General features: G+C 50.9%; 1 protein-coding gene across 1 annotated transcript in view; it reads right to left on the bottom strand.

Annotated features, from left to right (window-relative positions):
* Positions 1 to 1,286: 1,286 nt before the first annotated feature.
* FGF18 (fibroblast growth factor 18) overlaps positions 1,287 to 13,024 on the bottom strand; it is a 27,448-nt gene continuing 15,710 nt past the window's right edge. The window contains exons 4-5 of the mRNA XM_080942197.1: positions 7,784 to 7,890; positions 1,287 to 1,581 (exon numbers count right to left, since the gene is read on the bottom strand). Coding sequence (XP_080798323.1) covers positions 1,315 to 1,581; positions 7,784 to 7,890 — 374 coding nt within the window. The 3' untranslated portion in view covers positions 1,287 to 1,314. The remainder of the gene's footprint in view (positions 1,582 to 7,783; positions 7,891 to 13,024) is intronic.

Raw genomic sequence — 13,024 nt, 5'->3', positions numbered from 1 at the left:
TCTGTCTGCTTTCAAACCCTGGAGTCACCCTGAAAGAAAGGGGTCCTCACGAGTCACCAAGGCATAACCCTTACTCTGGGCATAGGAAACTCGGGGATGGAACTGACCAAAAAAATCCATCCTCAGTTTGACCAAACACTGGAACTCCTAGCTTGTGGTGGATTCCCAACGCTTGGCGAGAGCGAAAGGTCAAACACATCAATGAAGCCATAAATCTGAATCGCTAACAGTGGAGTTCCCTGTGGGCTGAGGTAAAAATCCCCAGGGTCCAAACTATAAAGGCTTTTGAACAAATGGCTGAGTCTACTGCTTTATCTGGGACACTGGAACCCCTAATATCTCTGAGGAAGCTATTCCCATGTGCTCGGAGGTTGCCTGCTCAGTGCCTAGAATGGCGTGCTCCAGACACGGCCGCCATGTTGGATGAAGAGCAAGTGAATGGTTACAGCCCCTGGCCTCAGCACCAAACACCGAGAGGAAGGAAGCCCAAGAGAGAGACTGCCCTGCCCGAGCCCTGTCCCCAGCCAAAATACTCTTCACCATTATGTTTTGTTTTTTTTAAATAATTTGTGGGTTGTTTTAATTGTTGAGGCAATAATACTTGGTTCATGAGACTGCAATATACAGAGAGGTGAAATAAATAGCTTATATATATAATATATATAATATAGCTGGTTTTAAAATATTCCCTTATCATTGGTGTACTAGGTCACGTGAGTCACGGAAGGTCCATAGCAGCATCCTCCAGAACGGCGGGCAAGGCAGGCCACCATGATTGGACGAGGCGTCTGTCGTCGGAAGGTTGTCGAGGCGCGGAGAATTCTCAGGGGCGCCTTCCCTGCGCGGTGTCGCGGGACAGCTTGCAGTGGACAATAAATAAATGACTGCAAACCAGAGAGCGATTCTTGTTGGAGTCTAGGGCTGGGAGGGGGTGGGGATGGGGTACTACTTTTTTTTTTTTTTCCCCTTTTTTGTTTTGTTTTGTTTGCTTTCAGAACCTTTGGGGAAAGGACTTTGGTTTCTCGCAGCATCAGCTTCCTCGTTCAAGTCCTCCTCTGGGGAGGGGACGAGTTTTGAATTGTCACCTCCTAGAGAGAGGCAAGCGCCTGTGGGTTGACAGCGGTCCCCTTGTGTGAGTCCTTTGTCATGGGGTTTAGGTCAACAGTGAATCCTATCGCCCCTCCCCCCAAGACTTTAGGTTCAGTTTTTTTGTCTTCTTTTAAACACAATGTACAAAAATAGAGATTCTTCCTTATTTTTTCATGTAAAAATATTCCTCTGATGTAGTTCTCTGGGGGTGAGTGTGGCCCGGACCTAGCCGGGGTGAGTGGGGCGGATCCGCCGGGACCGCTTGGTAACTGTGGTATACTTGAAGGGCTTCTGCAGCTCGGCCTGTCCCTTGGGGTAACGCTTCATGAAGTGCACATCTTGCTGGTTCTCGCGGGTTTTGGGACCCTTGCGAGGCCGCCCCTTCTTGGTGAAGCCCACGTACCAGCCTGAGTACTTGGCTGACATCAGGGCTGTGTAGTTGTTTTCCAGAACCTTCTCAATGAACACGCACTCCTTGCTAGTACCATCAGGCTGCAGGAGAGAGAGAGAGAGAAGGGGCGTCAGAATGGATGATCCTGGTTAAGTGTACCACAGCAAGCATTACTCACAACCACAGTGATGGGTGGGCACTGGGCCCTCTGCACACAGGTCCCCCCAGGTCTGGGAAAGCACTAAACGGAAACGCCGGGGGAAGGGATTAAAGGCAGGAACAAGCAGACATGCTTGGTGGACATGGCGGCTGATCAGATACCAATCAGAGTTCTGCTTAAAACTGCACCTCACAAGCACTGTAGAGCTAGACCTAGGAGAAGATTCAGAAGCCCGACTAGAGCCCAGCGGCAAGCCTTTGCCGAAAGGAGAAAATAAAAGGAAAAAAAAATGGAGAAGCAAAGCTCCGTGGAGAGGGCACAGGGCACTTGGGACAGGGCAGGCTGGGACAGCACAGCAGACCAGGTCTAATCTCTGCTTCCCGATAGGCAGAGAGTCTTTTCTTACAGGCACCTGCATCTTCTTCCATCCTCCACCCAGTGAGCAGAGCTCTATTGTCTTGCAGAAATCCACTTTATCCTTACAAGGCTCTGCATCCTCCCTACTTGAGCAAGAGACATAGATCTAGCCAATCACGTAGTAGCCCCTCCCAGACATGTGACCCAAGCCCACCAATCAGTGGGCTATGTAGTTCAACTGCTAGGGCCCCGGAACAAAACAAACAAAAAGACAAATAGGTTTAAACTCGAGGTATTTGTAAAGCTGAAAAGAGGGCAGCCATTTTACCAAACATGAAGGGAAATCCTGCCGTGCCTCGATGCCAGCCGTGAGGAGGCGAAGCCAAGCAGGAGAATGAAAGAAACGACAAAGCCCTGGTCACAACACTCGGGCTGTGAATCCAGCTGCATCTGCAGTTCACGTTACCTCACCACCATCCGAGCCAACGATGTCTCATTTCCTTTCACTCGGCTGATGTTTTAGTCTATCGTTTGTAAGAGAAACGGGTCCTGGCAGATCTCCCCAAAATCTGACATTCAGTCAGCTACTCAACGCTTCTGCAACACAGTTCTACACAAACTACACTCGGCGTGGGACATAGCACGTTTTAATACTTGCTGTGAAGCAAGCCAGGAGCCTCCAAAAATAAGGCGTAGCCTAGCCAAACTCCACAAACTTCGTGTGTAAGGGGGCATTGGGGTGTTGGGTTGCCCAGCAGATCTCTTGAGAGATGCAGGGCAAAGGGGAATGACTCGGAGACAAGAGCCAAATGAACTCTAGCACGTCCTGTGACCTCAGGCTGGTCAGTCCCTTGCTCCAAACCTCAGATTCCTCACCAAAGCGAGAGTACAATGACTTCTGCGTCATAGAGACACACAAGGAATGACACCTGGAAAGGAGCCTGACACACAGTGGGACTCTTCAGGTTTTTCCTCAAGAGCAGGTGGCTCTGTTGGCACTGCCCTGAACAAAAGACGATGGGGAGACGGCTTGAAGCCTCCTTCTGGAACAGTGGTTGCGGGACGGGAGAGAGTAGGAAACAGAGTTGGACGGGCTGACCCAGCAGCACAAGTTCCAGCGAACATCTCCAAATGTGGGCCACGCCCACTCCTCGTTCCGGACCGCTGCCCAGCCAAGTTGGAAGCCCAGCGGTCTGGCTATGTGTGGAGACGGAGGTGTGGGATCCAGCCTTTTGTTTGAAGTGGAAAACTGGCCCGGGCTTCCAGGGACATTTACCTTTGAGAGGAGGGCAAGCTTACTCCCTGCAGACAGAGTGCTGAACTCTGCAGAAAAGGCTGCGAAATGCCTACTTGCCAGACAGCTGAAGGGCAGAGAGCAAGTTCAAGACACACACAATCCCCAGAGGACAGCCTGGGTAGCCATTGTAGTAAGACTATTAGAAAGGAGGGCAGAAAAGATCGAGGCAAGAGACCTCTGGGCCTCTCATGGAAAAGTCTAGAAGCTCGTCATCCAACTCTCTGCATCAGTCAAAGCTAGACAACACCTTTCTGTGTCTGCTCAGCTCTGGAACTGCCACCACTAGGAAGCACCCTCTTCTCTCTCTGGGCCAACTCCTTCCCTTCCCTCAGGAGGCAATGGTCAAAGTCAGGTGCAGCCTTCCTGAGTTCATAACAAAAAAAAAAAAGAAGAAGAAGAAGAAGAAGAAAAGAAAAAAAAAAAAAATCCCGGTTCATTTAGTCTTCACCGCTGGGTCCCAAGAGCCCCTCTGTGTCTTGAGATGTTGGAACCAGCCCAGAGCCCAGCTTCCCAGCCCTTTGAAGTGAATTTAGACACCTACGGGATATTTGTGGTCAGAATTTTACTGGTCTACACACTCCATCTCTGCAAGTCTGTGGCTACCCACTCCTCCCCTAAACCCCACTCCGTCTCCCTCCTGGTTCATTCAGTATTTACTGATTGCTGACCACAGGCCAGACATTCCCGCGTGCCTACATTGTGCCCCCTCTTACGTCATTGAGAGCGACTCTACCTAGAGTAAGGAAACAGCTCAAAGACACAAACGGGCTTGCACAAGATCATGGCACTGGAAAATGTGGCCCCTGGCACACTTGTCTCATGTCCAGTTCTAGAGAAGTCCATGGGGAGAAGAGAGGAGGCCGGGTGAGTGGTGCCCCTCCCCCCCAACCTCTTCACCTCCCTGCTAAGCCACCTTGAACAAGAAGCAAAGTGGGACACAAAGTAAAAGTTGGGTGTGCAACAGTGTTGCACAGATCAAACAATGCAGGCTCAGAACATATCTACCTTTACCTCAGAGGGCTCTGGGCTGGTTCCCAACACCCCAAGACACAGAGAGGCTCTTGGGGACCAGTGGTGGATCCTAGGATGAGGAGTCTCCAACATGATCCCAGCCAGAAAGGCTAAGAGTGCACCTGAGTTTGGTCCGTATCTCTGTGTCTGACCCCTTCTATGACCCTTAGCTCCCTACAAATTACACTCTTTAAAAAAATAATAATAATAATAATAATAATGCTTGGGCCCCACCTCAGAACTTCTGACTCCAATGGCCAAGACAAGCAGGAGCATCCACTTTTAGAGAGCAATCTACCACCCCAGAACCTTGGAAGGTTAGTCCTCCCTTCCACTTCCACATCCCTCCCGCTCCCTTACTTCCTGGGAGTCACAGTCCTTCCATGTGACCTGAATCCTGATGACATCACTAGATCACACCTCACCTGAAACCTAGAGAGTTGGGTTTTAGCTCTTTTGTGGGGAGTAGGGGGGATCCCCTTCTGCTGAAACATTTGAGTTTTCATTAACTTACAACTAAAATAGTCTTAACCACCTGCCCTGAAGGATTCTTGCTCCCTAAGGACAGGCAGGGACAGAGGAGGAGATTCTGATTAGCATATGGTAGATGCTCAGGAATTCTGTCCGGACTATGCTACCTTCTGGCCAAGTGGATGTGGTTCAGAGAAGTGGCCAGGAGCAAGCTACCAGAGCATGCAGGGTTGCAAGACAGAAGGAATGAATGACTCCCAGCCAATGGCTAGTGCATCTGAAATACCCGGTTTCAGGGCCCAACGCCCGTCCCCTGCACTGGCCAGAGATTCACAAGGCTGGCACCTATAACCCACAGGAAAGAGGAAAACTGTCCCCAGGGTACAGAAGTGATGTCAACGTCCTGTCTTCAGGCTGGGGATACTATAACTCAGTCTATAGAGTGCCCACTTGAGACCCACAGAACTCTGGTACATTCTCAGCACCACATGAACCAGGAGCTGACCATGCCTCTGGTCTCTGCACTTGGGAGGTAGAGGAAGGAGGGTCAGGAGTCTATGATCCTCCTTGGCTACATAGGGAATTTCAGAGTCCTGGAATAGCCTTGGCAGGAGGGGACCATGTCTCAAAAAATAAATGACATGAAATGAAATAAACCTATCTTCACAGGGGAAGGAGGAAGAGACAGCCAGGCAGAGGCTGTTTAAATGCTAGTGTGAGCCCCCCCCCCCCTTACACACAAAGCCCGGAGGTTCGCTGCGACAGGTAAGTCTAGAGACCACTGAACCCAAGCCAAGAAGAAGGGTCTATGAAGAGAGCAGGATAGGGCTGGAACGGCTCACCAACGAAGCTCTAAGTCGACATCTCCAAGATGGTGTGAGCAGCATCCCACAAGATGAGTATCTGAAAGCACCCAAGCTGAGCGCTAAACTGAGGAAGACAAGATCAGTTGGAGCCTGAAGCTTCCCAAGTAGGCAGTGAGGGTTGGGGCAAGCAGTATGCAGAAAGGGCTGAGGGTAAGCCCCGGTTGTAAGGGAGAGACACCCGGCCATCAGAGACAGGGCTTCCCCACACAGCCTAGGTGAGCAAGGGGGGGGGTCATCGACAGCCTACCAAAAGCATGATTCCCACCCTACCCAGCACAGGTGGATGGGAACCAACAAGCCTCTGAGCCCACAAGGGTACCCGAGGCAGCTGGGCTGGAAGGAGGATGCAGAAATAGAGGCAGGGGACCCGGCCTGCTTCGCTGCTGTGCCTTGAACCAGCTGAACAGTCACCAGTATTAATGATGGGAGAGAGGGCAAGGGGGCAGGAAATCAGCGAGGGCTCCCGAGGAAGCAGTGACTCAGCGGCCAGCCAGCAGGAGGCGGCGGGGGCTGCAGCCAGAGGGGACTGGGAGCTCTCCTGACCCCGCCAGGGCACTCCTGGGGGTCGGGATGCCGGGAAGAGCGCAGGCGGGAGGCGGCACGAGGCGGCGGCGGCACCGCGCTGAGTGCGCGGGCACCGGGCACAGAAGGAGCAAAGGGGAAAACCAAGTCTCAAACTCAAAGCAGGTTGGTCTGGGAGGAGGCCCAGGCGGGCAGGAGAACAAAGCGCCTGACGCGGGGTTGGGTAGCCGCCGCAGGAAACTGCTGGCCAAGACGGGGGACGGGCCAGGCCAGGGGACCAGGCACCCGCCCCTGCCCGCCGTCCCAGCCGCTGAGGGACCCCCTCGCCGACCGGCCTGAAAGTGAATCACTAATTGAAACCACTCCTAGGCATCCCGACGCTCTGCGGATTACTATTATTTTGCAGTTTGGGTTGGTATGGGTGTGTGGCTGGAATCTTTCCCTTCCAAACCCAGCTTTGAAACCCGTCTAGCTCTAGTATGGGACCTGGGACAAGTGCCCAGAAATATGGCCTACCCTCAGCTTTCCCACCTGTGAAATGGGAATGGTAGTGGTACCAACCTGTCAAAACTATCTGCAATTAGTTTTTTTTTTTTTTTTTTTTTTTTTTTTTTTTGCCCAATGACCGGGAAATAGTAAGTGCTCTATTCAAGGAAGCAGTCATTCTTTATGTAACAATTCTTTGGTCCTCAACCCCAGGGATAAGGGGACAAAGAGCAGAGATAAAGGCTCAGAAAATCAAATACTGCTTCAACCGGACTGGTCATGCTCCCCTAACCCTGGGAATAATAAAATCAATTTCTTCAAGACCTTGTTCCTAAGCAGTGGTCCATTTCCTATGCCACCTGTCTAGACTGACTTACTTCACTCTTGGTTCAGTATAAAAGTCCCTGCAGAGAACAGAGGGCAGAGAAATGACTTAGCTATAGAGCTACCCTGAGTGACAGAGTTCCTGTTGAACCTTTGGGAGAAATATACTCTTGACCTTCAGGAACAATCACATGTGGCTATAAAGAGATGAAGGGTAACCTTCAGGGAGTATCCAAGTCCAGCAAGTGAGTGTACACACACACAAAAGCACACATGTGCATGACATGTATACACATGCAAGCACACGTATGTGAACACACTAACATACACTAATGTGCCACATGCAGCTCTGTGGCCAGTTCCAAAGTAATGAAATCTTCCTGAACCGCTAGACCGAGGGCCCCAGCTGAGGAGCAACTGCTTCCGGGAAGTGGAGGAGGTGGTGGCGGAGGTGAAGGGTGAACCCCTGGTGAGCATTGTCACAGTCACAGCCCCTGGGCTGCAGGTCCCCTGTTCCCAGACATCAGAAGCACATGAGCTGGCTGCCCAGAACCTCACATCCTTCCCCATCAGAACCCAAGGCTCTCTGCACCAAGTGACAACCATAAATGGACCTCAGCCTGACTGCTGCAAGGACCAAAACCAAAACCACAGTGACAGGAAGAGAGGCCATCAGGTGATGCTCCCTCCCCGCCAGATACACACCACACCTGTGTTCCAGGTAAGGCCAAGAGGGCCCTGGGTGTGCTTTGCTGGTTTTCCAGATCTGGCTGAATTGGCCTCCAAAGACACAGAATGTCAGCACTCACCTTCCCCACGAGCTTGCCTTTTCGGTTCATACACAGGTAGAACTCTGTCTCCTTGCCCTTGATCCGGACTTGACTCCCGAAGGTATCCGTCTCCACTAGAAGCTGGGCTTCGAAAGGCAGAAGGAGAATAAGACAAGCTTTTTAACCAGGGGCAATGGTAGAGTCTAAGCTCCCTGACCAGACTCCTGGTCCTTTATTTCCCCAGAGTCAAATGTGGGGGAGGATTCTGGCAGGTCCCTTGAGAGCACTCTGACTCTGGACAGGGTGAGGAAAACCACCCCCTCTTTCCTAGGATCCAATATGAGGGGAGCCCTTCGCCCTCATACATCTGGCTTTCCTTCCATCTCACTCCCCAGGTAGGACCAGCAGTCATTCAGAACACCCACAGAAGTAAGCAAGGGAAAACACACACACACACACACACACACACACACACACACACACACACACACACACACAAAGACAGACAGACAGACAGACAGACTTTGGGAACTCATGCTGTTTCCTTCAAAAGTTAGATCAGATGTCCTTTTCCCCCAGGGCAAACATCTGGTGCCCCTACTAATGCAGTTTTGGCACCTTTGACCTGGCCACTTGATACAGGAAGGCCTAGAGGTGATGGTGCTATGCCCCTGGTAAAGAGTCTATGTTTGGAATCTCTCTCCCCCTGACAGAGGCCATTGAAGCTAATGGGTGACTGATTTTCAAGAGCACAGAGGTCTGATCAAGACCCAGTTCTCCCTATCCAGGACTGGAGCCCATTCATGCCTCAGCCTCAGCCTCGGTTGTCCAAAACTGTTCCCACGAACCCCTCTCAAGCAGACAAAGGTATCAATGCTCCTTCCTTCTGCCAGTCTAGGTTTCCCCCTTTAGGATTCAGTGGGGTGAGCACTCACTCTGGTCTTGAACCCTGGGCCCGTTCTCTGTTGCCATTCCTCTCCCCCAGGGCTATTTTCTTTGGCTGTGACCCTTCACTTCCAGCACCTGCCCCTCCCTCATCTACAAAAGTCTCATTTCAGTGACAGGGGACTTGCTTCTCCATAACAAAATCATAGCCCCAAATTCCTGAGTACAGTACCCTTGGTGCTGCACAGAGTGTACCCCCAGTGCCCCTAAAATACACTAGGTATGATTTTAATAATAATAAAAAAAATTTACAAATATAGACCCTAGTGCCCTGCTGTGAAAATTGAAACCACCTGGAACTTAGGATTTCTATAATTAATCTAGCCCTCCTTTGACACCACTTCTAATTAAAACATGATTCCCACCTTAAAAAAAAAGAATTTACATAAAATTTAAAGACCTAACAAGAATTTTGTAATTCTGGGAGGAAGGTGGGGCGCATTCTTCTTTCTGCCTCCCCCACCCTGGTAAACACTGAGTTAGAACATGAACAAGGGGTTGCTGCACTCTGTTTACCCTCACTCAAAGCCTTGTCCTTTTCTCTACTCAGTCCCCAGAGGGAATATCACAGAAGCTCCCCAGCCTGCTCTACCATCTCCTGGCAGAGAGCTCAGGCCCCTGATAGTGAGAAAGTTCTAGAAGCCTCTATGGGGCTAAGTGTCTATAGGGAAGGGAAGAGTCTGTCTGGTGTGCCTAAATATGGACTTGACCCCTGGGCTCTACTTCACCGACTTCTGTGTGGCCTCAAGCCACAGGGTCTTCACCAGTAAAATGAGAACAGTCCTGACCTTCAACCGGGCCTGGGAGGCTTGTAGTGTGAGAACACCTCGCTCTAAGGGTCTGGAGAGGAAACTAACCTTCATTTTAAGTTTCCTAAAAGCTACAAAGTGGAACCTTTCCTGTAAGAAAAGGGAGTCCAGAGGCCAAGCCCACAATAGTCTGCTTCCTGAGGCCCTGCCCCTTGCTCTGAACAGATTCAACCTTCTCCAGGCCCAGGAATCCCACCCCGATAGGGCATCTGAGAGCACCCACGGGTCTGTTACCATCCCATACTGTGTGACTTGAACCCTGAACAGAGCTTCACACCTTCTCCGAGCCTTAGCTTCCTCTCTGGAGCAAGGGGGCATCAGGCTCAACCCTGATCTGTTTAGCTCTGGAATCCTGGATGAAGTCAAGCCTAGGAGAAGGCCAGGCTCTGCTGGGAGCAGGATGACAGTCATTAAAGGCGGGAGGATTGGAGATAGGGCCCAGGATAGCACCACTCAAGTAAGGGAGGCTGATCCGTCTGCCTCCTCCCAGAGGACAAGATCTACCTCCATACAATTAAAGCCCCGCCCCCACATCTACAGGAAATAAGCCGCTCTTGTCCTCATTCCCCAAGGTAAGCAAGTGAGATGCCCACTAACATCCCAGCAGAGGCACTAACTACAGGATAGGCTGTCTCTGAAAGCCACTAACACTGCCCCACCTCTCAGCAGCAAGGACCCTGGCCACCCCCACCACCTGTCCCCCCTCTGCATCTTCAGGATGGATGCAGATATCCAAAGGGCCTGGAGCAGTCTAGGGATTCAGGTCAACCCCACCCTCCACAGGCCTGGCCACGCCCATCCAGCCTGGGGAGGGTCTGAGCCACTAGCAGTCTGTTCTTCCTACCCACCCTGACCACAGCATTCAGGAGAGTGACCTAGTCTCCACTCAGAGGGTGACATAATGAGGGAGTCAGGCCAGAATTATGTAAAGTCTTTGGGGAGTAATAGGCCAGCAGCAGCCGCAGCAGGAGAGGAAGAGGAACAGGGACTCCACCCAAGCTAGGTTTGCTCCAGAGCCTTCCTGGTCCTCTTCATCCCCCAGCCCCTCCTGAGAGCCAAGCTCCAAAGATACAGCTCTCAGGAACCAGAAGCCTCATCTTGGTTCAGTTCCATTGACAGGGCCTACAGCTGGCCCTGGGGACGACATGATCTGGCCACCCCTCTCCCACCAGCCTGTATAGCTCAACAGCCACCTCCCTCCACCACTCTTGCCCCCACCAGCGGTCCCTCCACACATCAGCCTGAAGCATCCTTTAAAAGTACCCACCGTACAGCATGAGTTCCTGAGTTCAGGTCCCCCAACAAGCCACATAAAAGTTGGGCTTTTGCAGAGACAGATTCACTGACTTCACAAGCTCACTGGCCAGATAGTCTAGCCAATCCGTGATCTCCACACTCAGTTAGAGACTCTTCCTCAGTTAAAGATAGAGAGCCATGTTGACCTCTGGCTACCCATACACACACACACACACACACACACACACACACACACACACACACACAATTATGTCTCTTCCCTGCTGCAAAGCTTCCCAGGGATTCCCGAAGTACTTAAAGAAAATCCAAACTCTTCATTGGGGTCTATATCATCCTCCACCTTCCTCCATCCCTTCTTCCTGTCCCTCCTTCCTAGACTTCCTCCTAACCTCCCAGAACACACGGACTCCCTTGCTACTATTCTGACACATGTAGTTCCTGCTAGAGGCCCTTTGTGCTATTCTTTTTATCTAGAGGTTGCTTTGTCTGAATCTTCTTTTCTTCCAGGTAGCCAAACATCATCTCCTTAGAGATGTTGTGGTTTGACTAAGAATGACCGATGGGCTCATACGTTTCAGTTCTTAGTCTCCAGGGAGGGCTGTTTGAAAGGATTAGAAGGATTGGGAGCTATGGCCTCGCTGGAGTAGATGTTGGAGGAGGTGTGTCACTGGGGATGGATTTTGAGGCTTTAAAAGCCCACACTAGGCCCAGACACTGGTGTTCCTCCCTCTCAAAAGACCAGGATGTAGTTCTCAACTACTTCTCCCAACCATGTCTGCCATGTCTGCTGAGCTAAAATAAACCTTACTTTTTTTTAACTTGATTGCCTCAGATACTTTGTTATAATACTGGCAAGTTAACACTATTTGCCCACCTTTCCATTATGCAGGTAATCTCCATAGAGACCAGACAGTTCTCCGTACTCCTGTGGTAAGTGATGGGATCTTGCTTTTCTGTAACCTCAGCCCAGGCCTGGCTCATAGTAAATGGCCACTAATTAAAATATAATAAGTACATGGAAGCCATGTGATATAGGCAGTGGCCAACATGATTCAAGAGCTAGACAAAGACCCAGGATGGTACTGGGACATGTCGCAGAGCACATAGTTGGTGGTGACAAGTTTAGTCAGCCTCTGATTCACTGTCCTTCTTACTCCATTCCTTCCTGCTGAAACTCCTTACCCGGCTGTGCCTTGTTAGGACTCTAGACCACTACCCACCCCTCCCCGGCCACGGTGACAGGCAGAACACTCCTTGCAGTGTAACAAGGTCAGGAATAAATGAATCCAGGATCTCTGCTTCCACCTTTCTTTTAGGCTTGTGATGTGCTGAACCATGGCGCTATCTCATTTAACCTTCGCAATCATTCTATGACGGTCAGCACTGCTGTCATTGTCCCCATTTCACAGGTATACAAACTGAGTTCCGACAGCACGCACATGAGGCTAAAAGTCAAACTCAGGCAAGCTGGCCGCAAAGTCTTGGTCTGACTCTGCCCACTCCACCCTTTCCTTTCCCTACATGGGACGTTTTTCCAGGGTGAATGAGCTGCAATGGTAGGGCTCCTCTCTCTGGCCTTGCTTTCCTGGGACAGAATTCAGTGAGTGGCTCATCCGTTTCCCAGATCCACTTCTAGATCACCTTGAAAGGTCCTGGGCCACCTTGAAGAGAATTTCTGGAGTCAACATGGAGAGATGGGGAAATCCACGGGAGCTCCCAGGGCTGGACTAAGGCCATAGACAGAAAAGGAGAGGGACTCCCCAAACCCTCCAAGAAGGTGGGTCAGAGGATGGGGAAAAAGGCTGCATGGGCCAAGAGAGGTAAGACACCACGGACCCCCAAATGGCAAGAAGGGATAAATGGCCCTATGGATGGACTGACATTGAAGTGTAGGTCTCCAGCTGGCCTTATGAAAAACAACTCAGTGCCTCTGCTTTTAGACTCTGGGTTTGAAGGGTAGAAAATGGTAGGGGAAGATAGGGAAAATGGAGTCAGAGAGACTTGGGAGCTTGTTTCTGTAAGAGGTAAATCCTATTACAAAGCCAGAGTAGGTTAGATCCCCCTGTACCGGTTCAGAGCACAAGTACCTGTGTGTGCACACACACTCACACAGTAGGGAAAGGCTGGGCAAAGCACTATGCAGAAGTGCCTGAGGGACCAGCTGACACATTCCCACACCACAAAGCTGTTGGCTCCTCTCCAGACAACATCTTTCCATGAGGAAATGTCCTTGTCTCCAAAAACACCAAGAGATCAAGTCACCTACCCA

This window comes from Micromys minutus (genome assembly GCF_963924665.1).
Source record: "Micromys minutus genome assembly, chromosome: 31".
NCBI lineage: Eukaryota > Metazoa > Chordata > Mammalia > Rodentia > Muridae > Micromys > Micromys minutus.
The sequence above is the reverse complement of the archived record's forward strand: the minus strand, read 5'-3'. Positions and strand labels throughout refer to the sequence as shown.